This window comes from Myotis brandtii, unplaced genomic scaffold (genome assembly GCF_000412655.1).
Source record: "Myotis brandtii unplaced genomic scaffold, ASM41265v1 scaffold4, whole genome shotgun sequence".
Taxonomy (NCBI): Eukaryota; Metazoa; Chordata; class Mammalia; order Chiroptera; family Vespertilionidae; genus Myotis; species Myotis brandtii.
The window spans coordinates 7,821,529-7,838,940 of NW_005365371.1; the positions used below are offsets into that span (position 1 = coordinate 7,821,529).

A 17,412-nucleotide genomic window follows, 5' to 3' on the forward strand; every position below is an offset into this window, starting at 1 on the left:
ATGTGTATGAATTACACATTATGTTTTATATCATTATCACTCTTCTTTGAGCCTTGCAGCAGCCTACTTAGATAGGTACTACTAGTTTTATTTTCATTGGTCTATTTTGCAGATATGCTTTAGAGAAATTGAATAACTTATCCAGTGGCATACAGCTAGTGGGTGACTAAGACCAGAGACAAATAAGATCATGATGGTATGCACTCAAAGCTTGCTGAGGGCAGAGAGAATATAGAGGTGTAGAGTTACCCTTAGTAACCAAAACAGAGCCTTGGATGCAATCTGTGCTCAGTTCAGAATTTGAAGTGAATGACTACAGTGGTCCTAGTAGTTTGGTTTGGGAGTTGGAAGACATGGCCTATGAATAAGAGAAAGACTATTAAATAGTCTGTGTTTTGTCATTTTTAAATATGGAAAAGATGGGCCAGCAGACATGGCTCAGTGGACTGAGTGTCGTCCTAAGCACCAAGATGTTGCTGGTTTAATTCCTGGTCAGGGCATAAGGGCACAGGCCGGGCTGAGGGACCCCCCCCCTTACCCTGAGTGCACAAATTTTTGTGCACCGGGCCTCTAGTGTGTTATAAAGAAGAATTAAGTCTGTTGTCTTTCATATATTGAGAGATGACCAAAGCCGGAGAAACATAACATGTAGTAATTCAATTGTTGAACTGTTGAATGAAACACAATAAATACATTTGTTGTATGAAGGAATTCACAAATTATTAGAAAGTAATTATGCTTTTGCTGACCTATTTTAACAGACAATCTGGCAGAGAAAAGAAAATGGAAATATAGTTACTGTATTGGATGAAATTCATGGAGAAATGGTCTTCTTCTGCCCATCGAGTTTGCTGTGTGAGAGCCTAGGGATCTCGTATTAACAAAGCTTTGAGACAGGGGCTGTTCTTAGAGAGGGATGATGTATGAAGAGAGCTAGGTTCCTTTGTGTTCCCAACAGATAAGGACATTGACAATATTCCACTAATGAAAATTTTGTTTGCATTACAGTGTGAAGTTGATGTCTAGCCTTTGTTAAATGCATTATGTCCAGGAGTGAATGATGATGTGTATGAATTACACATTATGTTTTATATCATTATCACTCTTCTTTGAGCCTTGCAGCAGCCTACTTAGATAGGTACTACTAGTTTTATTTTCATTGGTCTATTTTGCAGATATGCTTTAGAGAGATTGAATAACTTTTTCAGTGGCATACAGCTAGTGGGTGACTAAGACCAGAGACAAATAAGATCATGATGGTATGCACTCAAAGCTTGCTGAGGGCAGAGAGAATATAGAGGTGTAGAGTTACCCTTAGTAACCAAAACAGAGCCTTGGATGCAATCTGTGCTCAGTTCAGAATTTGAAGTGAATGACTACAGTGGTCCTAGTAGTTTGGTTTGGGAGTTGGAAGACATGGCCTATGAATAAGAGAAAGACTATTAAATAGTCTGTGTTTTGTCATTTTTAAATATGGAAAAGATGGGCCAGCAGACATGGCTCAGTGGACTGAGTGTCGTCCTAAGCACCAAGATGTTGCTGGTTTAATTCCTGGTCAGGTCATATGCCTGGGTTGTGGGCTCAAACCCTGGTAGGGGGCATGCAGGAGGCAGGCGATCAATATTTCTCTATCATTGATGTTTCTATCTTCTTTCCCTTTTTCTCTAAAAAAAAAAAATAAATCAATAAAAACATATTTAAAAATATGCAGAAGATGAAGACTGTCCATGTTTTATTTGTTTGATTGGAGGTCAGAAATATAAATGTAACTATCTAATTACCTTTCAATGTATACTGGCAACCTTCTCCAAAGTAATTAAAAATGTTTCCACCCACGATATCTCCAGAATTGTAAAGGGAAATTCTCAAGTTGTGCAAAGAAAGACAGTCTAAAAATCAAGGTATTATTGTCTCTCAGATATTCTCCTTTAAAATAACCTGATTGTTTTACCTAAATCATCAGTAGTCTGATTTAATTTCATTCCTGACCCCAAAATACAAATATATCAGAAGTGTCCTAGTAACCAAGGAGGAAGACTTATAAGATTTAGTGGCCCAGGTAAGAAAGTTATGAATTTCTGGATATAAAACAATTAAGTATTATTTCTGATCTCAATAGCCCTGTACATAGGTTCTACATAACTTCTTAAAATTCCCTTTGCTCACCTTTTTTTCCCACCCCCCCATTGGGGAAATGGAATAATGATGTTGATGAAGACTTAAAGGGCTACACAGCTGAAAAGCACTGTGACAGTAGCTGCAGGAGTGCAGGGGGGAAAGTGAAGTCTTTGTTGTCTAATCACCATGTTCTTTTAATAGAGATCTAGAGACAGGAATGATGTCGCTCTCAAAAAGCTGACATTTATTGTTTTCGTTTTCTTCCTTAAATGCCTAATTCGATGCTGTCATGTCAAGACAGAGAGAACTTCAAACAGCCACTGTTACCTGCTTTTCCATCTTTCCCCCATCATTCTCTTCTATCTTATGACTGCTACAGTTGTTACCTGCTGCATCAAAACATGCTTCTTTCTCATAAACTCACAGAAAAAAAATGAACTCAAAGATTAGATAATGCACATCCTCTTTCCAGGTCCCCTCCCCTTTTTTGAATGGAGGGAAGTAGGGGGCACTGTAATCTTGGAGAAAAGTGTTAGATTTTGAAAGTCTGAGTTTATTTCTTCCTTCTAATATTATCTTCATACAGTGGGGCCTTGACTTAAGAGTGTCCCGACTAACGAGTTTTTCGAGATACGAGCCGTCTCTCGGCCAATTTTTTGCTTTGAGTTGTGAGCTAAAATTCAGGTTACAAGCCAGCTTCAGATACCCCACCGCTAGTTGGCGCAGCGAACACAGTGAACGCCACAACATCAGCCCAGCATCACGTGTCTCACTCGTTCACTGTTGATTTGACATACGAGTAATTTGAGTTACGAGCTCCGTCACGGAATGAATTAAACTCGTAAGTCAAGGCCCCACTGTGTGTGTGTGTGTATATATATATGTATATACATACATACATATACATACATACATACACACACACACTAAACTCTCAAACTCGGACACCTGAGGAACTTGTTAAAAACTCAAATTCCTGGCCTGGGTGATGTGGCTCAGTGGTTGAGCCTGACCTGTGTACCAGGAGGTCAATGATTCAATTCCTGGTCAGGGCACATACCTGGGTTGTGGGCTCAATCCCCAGTAGGGGGTGTGTAGGAGGCAGCCAATCAATGATTCTCTCTCATCATTGATGTTTCTATCTCTCTCTCTCCCTTCTTCTCTGAAATCAATAAAAAATATTTTTTAAAAACTGTCAAATTCCAGGGTTCTATTCATAGAGATTTCAACACATTGTGAGAAATCATCAGAAACCTGCATTTTAAAAAGCATCTCAGAAAAATAGTATGCATTTTCTTAAAAAAAAACCAACAACACAAAAAACTACATTGTCATCATCTCTTTCACTCATTTGGCATTTTCCAGTTTTCCAAATGCTTGCACATACATATTTAGTTCTATGAGGTGGATGTTCGGAATGATTCTCACCATTTTGAGCATAAGAGAGACTCAGAGTTTAGCAATGATCTTCTCAAGGCCTCACCATACACCCACCTCTTGCTAAGATTTCTCACCTTAGCTGACCTTTTTCTTCTTGGGTGTTGAAATGAAAAAGGCAAGGAGCCCCAAAGCCAGCTAGTACTATCTGTGCCTGCCTTCCTCAAGAATGAGACAGGTCTTATGGTAGCCAAGGAAGGAAAACAATTTTATCTGTGGAATGTGAACATTTGCCTATTTGGTACAGTGCTACTTTGATCTTATTAATTTATCTTTATTGCTGAAAGTATTAATTTAAAATGATGAGCCCCCTTGCCCCACCCAGATGTACTATTAAAAATGTATTCACACGTTTTGTTCTGTAATGTTAAAATGCCAAGTTCTCTGTCCTAATTCAGCCACACTAAACTACTGCAGGGGATCTCTGCTGCCCACTGACAGTTGGGATTCCCCCCTCTCGGACATCTTGCTATTGAATCTTCCTTCCAGCTGTCTGCCCCATAACCCCATCTGCCTGTGTTATGCCAGAGGTAGCATGAAAGGTCCAGACCCCCCAGACACAGTAGGGTTGTTTGACATAGTAGTGCCTGGTCTAAACACCTTACAAACCTCAATCCTTCTCATTGCCTAGGTGAATTTCTGGTAGGTCCACAGGTTTGTGACCACAGGCAGAGAAGAGAGTTCCTGGAGCCTCTCCTGGTCCCACATTCATTTTCAGTAGCTTCCAGGGCCTGCATTTTCCTTGCCTTCTACTAGGTTGGTTCCAACATACACCTGTTTCTGCTTGGAAATCACCCATTTAATCTCTGGGCACTACCTTTGACACTTACCCAGGTGTCTAAGGGGAGGCATTAGGGACATTTGAAGATAAGTTAAAGAGAGAATGTAAATATAACTGATAGCCACTTTGAGACCTTGGCATGAATGGAAGGTGATTGCTCCTTTTGCATTTCCAAAATCTTGCGTGCTGCACTTTAACTTGGGTGGCATGATCTCCGCTGCTGAGTTTTCTGTAACATCCAGCAGTCCCCACAAGCACTCCTGGAGACCCGATTGCTCTCCAAAGCTGCTTGCTGACTGCCCTTGTCCACAAGTCACCCTCTCACCTTACCTCCATTCTCCCTTGTGCAGGGTGCTCACTGGGTTCCTCATTCTAGGGAGTGAGCCTGTTTTGCAACTTTCCAGATAGAACCAAGAGATCTGGTTCAAAGAAGGGAAAACACTTTTCCTACTCCAGGATGAGCTAAATGTGGGGCCCAACCTGGGGGCCCAAGATAAACAGAGAATTCTACCTGCTCCAGATTATTGGAGAGAGCATGCACTGCCTTCTTTCAGCTCCCACACCCTTAACCCCTTCCCTGCACACTCAGAGTCCTCCAAAGGGCATGGGGTGGTGTTTTCTCTTGGGGGAGGGACTGGACAGAGCCGACCCAAGCTGCAGTTTCCTTGCTCTGCCTGAGAATTTCTCATCCAAACCTCAATCACGTAGGATTGCGTAGAGAGGAGAAAAGGGGAGAGACAGAAGACAGAGAAGGTAGAGAGGGGTGACTGGAAGGAGAAGAAGGGAGTCTGGGAGCAGAGGGCGCAAGGCAGAGGAGGAGGACCTGAGCACTCGGCTGGCTCTTCCTGCGCTCCTGGAGCCCGTCCCCCATCTGGCCCCACCTGGGCGCTCTGGAGCCTTCTGGCGGGTGGACTAGCAGCGCCGGAGGTACTCCCACCGCCACCCACCGCTTTTGGTCCCATCTCATCGGCAGTCGTCCCTGCATGGAGTTTCCTACGGAGCTAGCGCTCTAGCCCAGCAAGCAGAGCTCACTGGGAGGCGGTGACAGCGCACGGGAGCTGGTTCAGCTCCCGGTACCCAGAGCCCCAGCTCATGAATGAGAATCCACCCTAAGAGCCCCCTCCGGGGCCTGGGTCCCCAACGAAGGAAGCTCCGCTAGCCCAAGGCTCTGAGCGGCCACCCGCGCAAGTTGGGCGAGTTGGCAGCAGCCCTCACCTGCCTCCTGGCCGGTGGGGCCCCAGAGTCTGCATCCGGCCTCAGGACCCTGTTGGACTCTCCGCCGCCTCCCGCAGTGGCCCCAGATGGCCCAAGGGCCCCGCCTGCGCCCCTGGCGCTAGACCATGGTGGGCAGCTCGGCCGGAGCCGCAGCCACCGGCAGCCAGCCCCCGCCCCACCTGAGCGGACACGCGGGTGATCACAGCGCACCGGTTACTTCCTTCCTCAGCCGGGATGGGCCCCGCTGGACTGAGCGATCGGCCTCCTGTCCGCCGGTAATCCCCATCTGATCTGCTGCCTGGGAGCCATCGACTGCCGGGGGTGCGAACCTGGGGCCGGCCTGTGGGGAGATGACCTGATCCAGCTCGCCCGCCCGGGCACCTCCTCCTTCCTCTGCTCCCTCCGAGTCTGAGTCTGTGCCGAGACAGGCTCTGTGCTGCCTGCGGGAGGACCATGGCGGGGAGCTACGGTTAAAGGCGTGTGGGCGCCCGCTGGAGAGGACACCTTCAGCATCGCTGCCTTTTGAGGGGGCTTATTCCAACGACTGAGTCATTCCAGATTTAGGATTCCCTAAATACTCACCGACTGTGCCGGTTTCCTGCCAGAAAGCGAGCGGAAAAGAAAGAGCACCCGCTCTCAGGACCCCGGTATCCCCGCTCCCGCGGGTGGCTCCCTGAGGAGTGCCTAGCCCTCGAGGATCTCCCTTCCTCCCTCCCTCCCTCTCCCTCTCCTCCCTCCCCAGCCCCTCATTCCCTCCCTCCACCCCAGCCTCCTGCCCTCTTTGCAGCGCTGCTGGCTGGCGGGGAGTCCGCTCACCGCAGAGGTTCCTAGCTGCCCCCTCCCCGAGCCCCTGCCCTGCCTCCTGCTCACCGCTCCCACTGCGCGCCTCTCCGAACGTGAGAAAGGCAGCTGGAGCGATGCAGTTCTCAGACCTCACCCCGCCGGGAAGGACCTCCTCATCTCCAGAACTGCGGGCCGCAGGGAGTTAAATTGCTGCCTTGCTCTCCTTCTCTCTTGCGGTTGGTGGTTTGTTCTCGAAATGAGCGTTTTATTCACTTTTTAAGTATTGTCCACGGGGGCAAACCTCCGTGCCTGGGCCAGACCCTGCTTTCTAACCGCGTTTTGTCTGATGTCTGTGTAGATAATACTTTGGACACCGTACAACGCTTGCGCCTCTGCAACAGGGGCACGGCTGGTTGTTTTGCACACCTTTCTTCCCTTCCACTGGGTACTCTGAAGGCGGGGTGACCAAACTCCCCAGAGCCCCTTGGACGCTGATCGCGGGGCGCACGAGTCTAGTTAGCAGGAAGGCCTGGGAGCGCCCCGCCCCCGCCCCCTCCGCCAGCTGTTGGGGGAAGTTTACATCTGGATTCTCACACGTTTTGGCGCTGCCGCCCAGACTCTGATAAACCTTGTGGGCGCGGGTTTTCGGAACTGCAGCCTTTTCAAACATTAGCACTGCCTCCCGCGCCTCCAGGCCCCGAGGTCTTGCCCTAGCCCCCGCGGAGAGCAATCCTGAGGGCGCAGTGGAGCCCAGGGCCGGTGTCCCTCACTGAGCCGCTATGGCTGCGGCTATAGCCAGCTCCCTGATCCGGCAGAAGCGACAAGCCAGGGAGTCCAACAGCGACCGGGTGTCGGCCTCCAAGCGCCGCTCCAGCCCCAGCAAAGACGGGCGCTCCTTGTGCGAAAGGCACGTCCTCGGGGTATTCAGCAAAGTGCGCTTCTGCAGCGGCCGCAAGAGGCCAGTGAGGCGGAGACCAGGTCAGTAGAAACCCCGACAATGGGCTCCCCAGAGGCTGACACCCTCCTCCCCTTCCGCAAAACACCTGAGAACAGGCATGGAAGGGAACCAGTATTCCCTTCCATTCTGGCCCCCCTTCTTTCTTAATTTTCAGACATCTGTCACCCTTTTTCAGTTAATAGCTTCTTGTCCCATATTTGGAGAAACACCTTATACCTTGCTGTACCTATGGTTTGCCTAGGATGAGAGTTCTGCACATGTAGCCTGTAGAATCCTTCAGGGCACCTCCTCATTCATTTTTTCTCCATCCATCCATCCATCCATCCATCCATCCATCCATCCATCCATCACTTATATTACCTACTGAGAACCTAAGTATAAATAAGCCCTTTATCCCTATATCTCACCCTACTTAGCATATTTATGACTCATAATAGACCCTTAGTAGACATCAGACAAGCTTAAATTTATTCTCTTTTTCTAACTCTTTCTCCAGCAACACATGATACTGCACCATTCAGATCTTCCTGTCAATTTCTCACCTCCCCATCTTCCCACATGCCCTTTCACATAGACCTCCTTTCCCTATGCTCTACCGCCAGCTACTCTCATGGTTTCCAAGGACTCTGCTCATTAACTTTTCTGCCCTGTTACTCCCATTGTTTGTACACTCACACTTACTTTTGTGACAGTAAGGGGAAAACATAGTATCTGCAGTTTGGGTGCAGGGAGGGGAAAGAAAACTTTAGACTTAGATATTTCCTTGGCAGGCCTTTCTGAGGCTGATTCTCTTATTTGGCCCTTAATTCTAATGGCTGGTCCATAATGTGTGTCTGTTTACAAAGGGAAATTGGATCCCTGGAGTTTCAGAGTGATTGGTCCCAGCTCAAGCCAGGCCAGTGTCCCAGCTTGAGAGAATAAAAGCAGAATTGCCCAGGTCTGTGCCTCCACTAGACTTTTTTGGTCCTCTGGGTGTGGCCTGCTGGGTCATTTATAATCTGCACATATTCTGTCCATACTGTGGATGACTGAAAGGAAGTGCTGCCCAGAAAGAAAGCTTCTATTCTGTGATTAGTGGACTCGTTTAGGTTGGATCTTTGCAACCCCGTGATGTTCTCCTGGGTTCCAGGAATGAGACATATGGGCCAGGTTCAATTGGGGTGAAGAAAATGCTTGGAAAGTTTAGACAGTTGGGATTTAACAATTAATTTAGAAATTTGGGATTAAGTCTTGTGAAGAAGCCATCTCATCTCATTCTTCCATTAGATTTTCATGACATTATTTTCTTTGTAGTGGGCTCCTTTTCTTATTCTGTGATGTTGATAAAATAGTAAATGTCAGGAGTAAACCAAATCATTATGATCCCAAGGCAGGAGCTACTAAAGTCTCTGTTATTTTGCATCCAATTAATTTCATAAGTTGAAGCTTTATGCAAAAACCAGGGTTGCCTCTGCACAGTGAGTAATTTGCATTAGGGGAAAATAAACTCCCTGGTATTGTGCAGTGATCCTTTGGGGGCCATCGTCTCTCAGGGCTTATGTAGTCTACAAGGAACTTCAAGCCTCTGAATTCGATGTGATTCTTATGTCTCAGTCACTGAAGTATGTTGCGCACTGTAGTTAGGACAATTACACGATATTTGTGAATAGATCCTACTCAGCCTCCTCAGTTCAAAACTAACTAATAAAAATGACAGGTGGATTGTATGTATGAATGGATAAGGTAAACTCACCTCATCTTTGTTGAAGTTGATTTGCAGATGAGCTGTTTGCATGGCTGACTTTTGCATAGGGAAATTGCTTCCTGTGGCCCTTTTCTTAGCATCTCATTAGAAAATAGAGAATTTGAGGGAATTGCTGAGTTTAATGTTTTCTTCAGTGTTCATTTAATCTGCTCCTCTTTTTCATCTACTTAGTATACATCTTGGCAGAGAGGATCCTGACTGGTGACATCCTTTAGCAAAAGTGTCACAGTAATTATCTGGCAGAAAGATGACAATACCTGTTAAGACAGGCCCAATGCAAGGGTGACATGCATGTATCTGTACACCAGGGACTTAGTTTGCTGCAGCTTAGCTTAGAAGAATGTGAGTGTGGGTTATCAGAAAGCTTTCTGGGAAGACAATGGTGCGCTATCATCTTTACTAACAAAGCCAAATAATTGATCTTCTGATTTGCTGTCAGCAACCATGATTCAGGTAACAGGGCATGAGCCTATTTATAGGGAGATAGCACCTTCCACATCTCAATTTCAGAGAGGATTCTTCAACTGAATTGGGAGGAAGTTGCTAAACACCAGAAAGAAAACTATTTGAGGGCACCTGTTTTATAAGGACTTTGATATTATGTTCACTTAATATTTAAGTTATTCTTGAACTCACTAACCCATATCCTTGTGAACTTCAAATTGAATCACCAGTGGTACAGTGGTCACATTCCGTTGCCCAGACTTTCCAGGGATTGAGGCTGAGACAGTGAAACTGAGCTAAGTATTGAATGGGAAAGGCCATGGTTGTATATCTGATTTCAGGTCTGACACATTCAGTGTCTCTCAATCTCTTGTCATAGCTCACCGAGTTTGATATGTCCAATATTGAAACTTGATAAATGCAGTGGGAGTACTGAAATTACACGGTGAAGGTCTCAGCTTTCAGAATCATGATATTGCAGAATGAAAATGTGATGAGAACTGGCAGGGTGGACCTCACATCACACAGTTACAGGGCCATGGTTCACATCCGATACTTTGTGAATGTCATCCCTGGAGCACAATGTGATGGCTTACCCTGGGATTGTGTAGCAAAACTCTTGCTTATATGAGAAATCCTAGAGTCAGAGTTGGTGGTTTATACAAGCTTACACAGCTATACTGTGGCAAAATTGGGACTAGAACTAGATCAAATTGATTTTTCTTGCCTGCGCTCTTTGCAACACAACACAGAAAAAAAGTAAGATGAAGAACTAGGTGTCCTCTCTCAAAGGATGGGAATAATTTTGTGTATTTTTTTTACCATTAGAAATTGTTGTTCTGTTAATATTGTTGTTTTTATTTTTTAATAGATTTTTTTTTGAGAGAGAGAGAGAGAGAGAGAGAGAGAGAGAAAGAAACATTGCTATGAGAGTGAAACATCAATCAGCTGCCCCTTGCAAGCCCCCTTTCAGGGATCTATCCCTGACCAGGAATCAAACTGGTAATCTTTCTGTGCAAGGGATGCCCAACTAACTGAGCCACACTGACCAGGTTATTGTCATTATTATTTTGTAATTAGAATAGGAATAGGGTGGGATAGAGGAGGTTACTTGTAGAAGGATACATAGGTTAAGTCAGGCAATTGGGTTCTAAAATGACCATCCTATAGCTAGCATGCATTATAGAAATAAATCCAATAGTGAAGACATACATCCAGCATAGGAATAGTTAGCTCCCTAGGCATTGTGTGGGCTGTAGCTCTTTCAAAATGAAATGTTGAAGACCGTAAGCTGGCAAGTTGGCTGAGGTCATTGAACCATAAAAAAGCCGTTAGAACATTTCTCTTTGTTCACTTTCCAATATAGGAAGAAGCATTCTATGGTCATTGTTTGAGTCATTATGTATGTGTGAAATACCTGTATGAGCCAAGCCAGCTAGAATATTTCCTTAAATGTTGATACTACTTAATTTGCTATATCTCGCCTATTACTGCATCCATGTGAATTACATAGCTTATTTGTTTCCTACATTTATTTTACTTTTGAATAGAAATACAAATGATTGACTTCAAAGTATTTATGTTTTGACTGCAAAGTTACTACAGGTAATGGCTAGCACTCACAGTGAAAAGAAGGGTGTTGATAGAATCTCTGAATGTTGGAGCGGCCATGAACCTTGGATGGAGGTCATCCAGTGTCACTTTTTCATTTTTCAAATGAATGCCTTTCTGGAAAGTACAGAGTAACTAGACAAACCTAAATCTGTGTATTTGAAGTGATTTTCTGTTTTTATTATTTTCCTATAAAATTTAATTTCTCCCCTCAAATTAGAGCATTAAAAAACTCAGCAATCAGAAAATTCATTGGCTAAGTAAATTACATATTTTTCATAAATGAAGTATTTGGCTTTATATGCTCCTCCCTTTTTAAAAGTGATGTAGTATATTGCCCTGGCTGGTGTGTCTAAGTGGGTTGGAACGTTATCCCAGACACCAAAAGGTCGCAGGTTTGATTCCCTGTCAGAGCACTTGCTTAGGTTGTGGGTTTGTCCCTAATTGGGGCATGTACTGAAGACAACCTGTCCATGCTTCACTCTCACATCAAAATTTCTCTGTTTGTCTTTCCTGCCCACCCCCTTCTCGTCTCAAAAAAAAAAAAAATCAGTGAGCATATCCTTAGGTGAAGGTTTAAAAAATACATATAAATATAGATGGTGTAGTATATTTACACTGAGTGGATGCAGTAAATCCAAGAAGATATTATAATTTTTATTGCTTTTCATTGTCTGTTTTTTCTGAGTTTTTGTTTCTACTGTAATAAAATTATGGATACTCAAAATATTTTAGTATTATTCCAACTTGTATTGGTAAATGCATAGTATTTAATAGCACACTCATTCAACTTTTTACTATAAAATACATCCTTTTAGATAGAAAATCGAAACTTCAAGAAGAAAACTGATGAAAATGGGGAAATGATGCTTACTCATGTTATTTATGGAATATAAATTAGATTTTTATAAATTGAAATAATTTTGGCTCATATACACATCAAGAATAGATTCATATGACAAGTGATATTTTACATGAGTAGCAAGCACTTTTATTGCATTTTCTCTTTTAAAAGTGTGACTCCTGTCTGAACTACAAAGTCAGTGTAATTAAATATTTGTCTTGCTGTCTGTTTAAAAATAACAACAAAAACCACACTTTTCTCTTCAGAAACCCACTCTAGGGTTTAAAATGATGTTTTGCATGTATTTTTAAATCCTTTTTTCTACAGTAGTGCATCTTCATCAACAAATTATATTTCCATTGTAAGAACACTATAAAATAGCAGGTACTGTGGTCTCTCCATCTCTCTCTCTCTCTCTCTTTTTTTCTTTTCTCTGACCCCACAAAGATCTCATCAAGCCATAACTCAGGATTAAGAATTTAAAGTTTTAATGAAGTTGATATTCTTGAACAGAAATAGAAAAACAATTTGCTGGAAATGAGGCAGTCTTTGTATTTGAAGAAGCAAGAGGAATATTTTTGTAAGACCTTTAGAAATGAAAGCTTTGTGTCATAAAATTATATTTAAAAAAATACTGGGTTTACTAGGATCACACCACCTTGCTTTTGTTCTAGGTGAGAACATATTTATGCACAGATATTATATACAATGTTGATGTGGTTAGGAAAATTTGTTAATAGTGACTACTTTTTTCTTGTCTCTTGAGTGCTTCAACAAAATATATATTTGCTATATATATTTTCCTTCTGGAATTATAATATAGAAGGTGTCCCCCAAAATATATACACATCTTGAATGATTATAAGGTCAGTGTTTATTAGCATACAGGTCATTTTCAAAATTTAAAATAATCTACAGAATTGAATAATTTATTTTGTCAATGCCTGTTTTCAAACTGATGACCATTCTGATCCAAGTACTGCTGATACGGGAAGTAATGCAATAGCAAACATCTAGAATCATTTCTTTCGTTATTTGTGCACCCTCAATTCCTTGGCTGTTGCCAGTTTTGTACTGTAAACTTTCTCTTTTATGTGTCCCCATAAAGAAAAGTTTAGTGGCATTTTAGGATAAATTTCCCTTGTTCAAAGCTTAGCCTGGTTTCACCCATTATTTCAAATCAGTTAAACCTGAGAAGGAGTGAAAATTAAGTGAGTTATCAGCTGTTAAAGTGTGTATACATTTTTTGACACCCTATATTTGATGAAGACTCTGAAAGACAGACTCATTAAACATAGGGGACCCCTGTAATATACTGCATTTTTGGGTTCCATTCACAGCTTACCAATCACACTGCAGAGCTTTACTTGTTGCCCAAAAGGAAGATGCGCCTCATCTAAAGGGCTCTGATTCTGAGGCCACCTCCTAAGAGTCTCTGAGGAGGAGCCTTAAGTGCAAAATATCTGTAAATTAATCATGTATAATAATAGCTCCTAAATATAACAACTATAACAACTGACTACTAAATGACATCAGGATGTAGTTTCTTCACAGTTTTTTGTGCCTTTTATATTTTATGTTTTTGTTTGTTTTGAATTTTTATTTATACTTTACTCATTTCTTTTTAAAATTAAGTTTATTGGGATGAAATTGGTTAATAAGATTATGTGAGTTTTAAGTGTACAATTCTATAATACATCACTGTATAGTGATCCACTGATATAGTTTGTCCCATCTTTGAAATGAGAAAACTCAGATAAGTGGCAGAAAGACTTGTTTCAGGTTTAAGGAGTCAGGAATTGGCTAAGCTGTGCCATGACACCCAGCCCCCACACTGCGGGTCATCTGTCTTTATCTTCCACCACCTTTAGTAAGAAGGCTGAATCTGAAGATCTCACTTGTTTCACAACGGAAATTGTTGTTGGGGGGAATCCAGTGAAGAGTTCAAGGAATTGTGGAGTGTGATGACACATTTGCTTTGCTGTGTGTCTGATCTAGAGCCTCCAGAGGGTGTCTCAAGTGAGGAGGAGGGGGGAAGTGGAGACTCATCAAAGTCTTCAGGCCAGAACTGAAGAAACAGTACTGAGGCTATGTTGTTATGTGCTGGTGCCAAGCACCTGGCTGACAAGTCTCTCTCTGCATGCCAGAGGCCTTAGAGCTATCAAGAGGTGCCACTTGGGGCACCTAAGCACTTGTTGTGAGACTTGGGTCCACAGGGGCAGACTTTCTTGACTGTGAACATAAACAATTACCTCAGATGTTTTTTAAAGTAAAGAGGTTAATACCAGGGTCAGGAGAGCCCTGTAGCATTTAATCTTTTTTTTTTTTTTTAATTTCTGTTTAAGTGACAGTGTACTAGAGCAATTAAATACATGGACTTTGGTGTGGAATCTGAATTCAAATTTTGGAAATAGTATTTGTAAGAACATTAGGCAAGTTTCTTAATATCTCTGAGCCTCAGTTTTCTGGTTTCTAAAATGAAGATATCTCTAGCATTTAGTGAGGAAGTGTCCCTCTGAGTAAAAGGTTATCTAATACCCAATTCCAATGAAGGAAGGGTGGGGCAGTTCCCACACCAACAGAACTTCTCAGACACCAGCTGTGAGTCTTACAATGAAGACAGTGTCAGATTCCATAGGTTCAAGGCTCAGTCCCACAAGGCAACTCCCCCTGCCCCAATCAGACACCTTTCCCAAGTCTAAGCTGTCACCTATGTTCTAACCAACTATGAATTGGACCCTCTCCTTAGACTTCAGAAGCTAGTTGCAAGTTCAGGTTATTTCCTCTACTTCTGACCTACTGGTTATAAATTAGAGGTTCCCATGATTCCCTCCTCAGGTTCAAGTAATTTGCTAGATTGGTTCACAGAACTCAGAGAAGCATTTCACTTGCTAGATCATTCCTTTACAATAAATGAATATAACTTAGGAAGAGCCAGGTAGAAGAGATGCTTTGGGCAAGGTATGGGGTCAAGGTGTGGAGCTTCCATGCCCCTCCAGGAGCCCCACTCTCCACAAATCTCTTAGTACTCACCAACCAGGAAGCTATTTGAACTTGTCCGTTTTGGGTTTCTATGGAGGCTTCATTACATAAGTATGATTGAATCATTGGCCACTGGTAACTGATTCAACCTCCAGTACCTCTTCCTTCCTTGAGCTGTGGGGTGGAATGAAGTTCCAACCTTTTCATCAGTTGGTTGGTTCTTCTGGCAACTAGCCCCTATCCTTAGTTTTGGTCCAAAAATCACCTAATTAATATAATAAAGACATCCTACCACTGTCAACACTTAGGAAATTCCAAGGGTTTTAGGAACTCAGTGCCAGAAACAGGGATGAAGACCAAATCTATATATACTTCTTATCAATCACCTCCAGTACCTCTTCCTTCCTTGAGCTGTGGGGTGGAATGAAGTTCCAACCTTTTCATCAGTTGGTTGGTTCTTCTGGCAACTAGCCCCTATCCTTAGTTTTGGTCCAAAAATCACCTAATTAATATAATAAAGACATCTTACCACTGTCATCACTTAGGAAATTCCAAGGGTTTTAGGAGCTCAGTGCCAGAAACAGTGATGAAGACCAAATCTATATATACTTCTTATCAATCACTTCCAGCGCCTCTTCCTTCCTTGAGCTGTGGGGTGGACTGAAGTTCCAACCTTTTCATCAGTTGGTTGGTTCTCCTGGCAACTAGCCCCTATCCGTAGTTTTGGTCCAAAAATCACCTAATTAATATAATAAAGACATCCTACCACTGTCAACACTTAGGAAATTCCAAGGGTTTTAGGAACTCAGTGCCAGAAACAGGGATGAAGACCAAATCTATATATACTTCTTATCAATCACATGAGGAAATTATTTAAACTGAGTTCTGAAGGATGATGCAAGCAAAGAGGATGGAAGAATGTTCAAGGCAGAGAGAACAACTTGCATGAAGATCAAGGTGAGAAAGAGTTCAGTGCTTTTGAGGAAATTGAAGGACAGCTTGAATAATGAGAGCAAGGGGCACAGGTGATGTTGGAAAGATAGCCAAGGGCATAGTTGTGCAGGAGCTTAAAATCCTTTGGAGGGATTTCAAATTTTAATCTAGGATCCAGAGAAGAGTTAGAAGTAGGGGGATGATATAATGTGACTTTGATTTTTAAATAAATGCTATGGCTTTGGAGAGGAGAATGGATTGCAAGGGAGCCCTAATAAAAGCAAAGGAATCAAAAAGCTTGGGGGCATCAGTCTGGGTAAGCAGTTCTCAAAGTGTGGTACAGAGGTTCTGGGGGCAACTTGCAAATCTTTCAGTGTGTCCACAAGGTCAAAACTATTTTCATAATAACTTTTAATAATAATAACTTTTAATAATAATAATTATTATTTTTTACTCATTCTAAGTATTTATTGGAATTTCCAGAGACCCTATGATATATCCACAATCTAAAAGGGCTATTCTAATTTTCCTCCTTTTTCAACCATATATCAGGTTACATTTTCATACTTAAACCAAAACAAAGTATAGCAGGAGATTAAATACAGAAGCAGACTTGAGAATCTAGTTGATTTCTATTGTCAGAGATTTACAAACATATAAATTGCTTTTCACTCATTTTTTTTCTTGTTTTGGAAAATAAGACATTTTGTTTCATTAAAACATGATATTACAGTTAACATTTAATTGGCTTATAATTTTTATTAAGATATAATTGACATAAATAGCATTTCATATCTTGTAGCTCTTATACCAAAAATAATGATTCTGCCCAGCTGGTGTGGCTCAATGGTTGAGCATCGACCCTTGAACCAGGAGGTCACTGTTCAATTCCAGATCAGGACACATGCTCAGATTGCTGGCTTGATCCCCAGTAGGGGGTGGGCAGGTGGCAGCCTCTCAATGATTCTCTCTCATCATTAATGTTTCTGTCTCTCTCCCTCTCCCTTCCTCTCTGAAATCAATAAAAATATGTATTATAAAAAATAATGATTCCATTTATTAATGCCTTTAATGAATGGAATAATTATTTATGATGCAAGGAACACATTCATGAGGCCTAGAAACTGTGTACACCAATTTTAGTTATAATGATGATTCCTTCCTTTTGCTTATTGTTAAATCTTTCAAGTGTTTAATGGTGTCCAAAACCTGAGCCTCTTCATGTGATATGCCTGTGTGCCTCATCTTCCTAACTATCATGCTGGTTCCTAAGGACAGGACCTGTGCCCTGTTCCTCACTAGATTCTCTGTGCTTAGCATCCTGCTTGTGTCACTGAAGGTCCTCCATCACTGGTAAATAAATGAGTAAATGACAAGCCGACTCAGTGAATCATACTTTTACAGCAAGAGGAAGAGGATTCTTACTAGTAAGTTAGTGTCTCCAGTTTTCATGTGAGAATGCTGAGGTCTAGCAAGCCTGGAGCTTCCCAAGAGCTTCTCAAGTTCACAAGACTAGTTCAAAGTAGATTCTGGGTTTGAACTCAGGCTTGTTTTTCCTAATC

The 17,412-nt window shown here is 42.4% G+C and overlaps 1 protein-coding gene across 3 annotated transcripts in view; it reads left to right on the forward strand.

Moving 5' to 3' along the window:
• FGF12 (fibroblast growth factor 12) overlaps window positions 1-17,412 on the forward strand; it is a 550,024-nt gene that overhangs the window by 284,526 nt on the left and 248,086 nt on the right. Inside the window, exon 1 of one of the 3 annotated variants that reach the window (XM_005873207.2) lies at window positions 6,584-7,312. The exons of the other annotated variants lie outside the window; for them this stretch is intronic. Coding sequence (XP_005873269.1) covers window positions 7,114-7,312 — 199 coding nt within the window. The 5' untranslated portion in view covers window positions 6,584-7,113. Of the gene's footprint in view, window positions 1-6,583; window positions 7,313-17,412 lie in introns of those variants that run through there. 3 annotated transcript variants of the gene reach the window in all.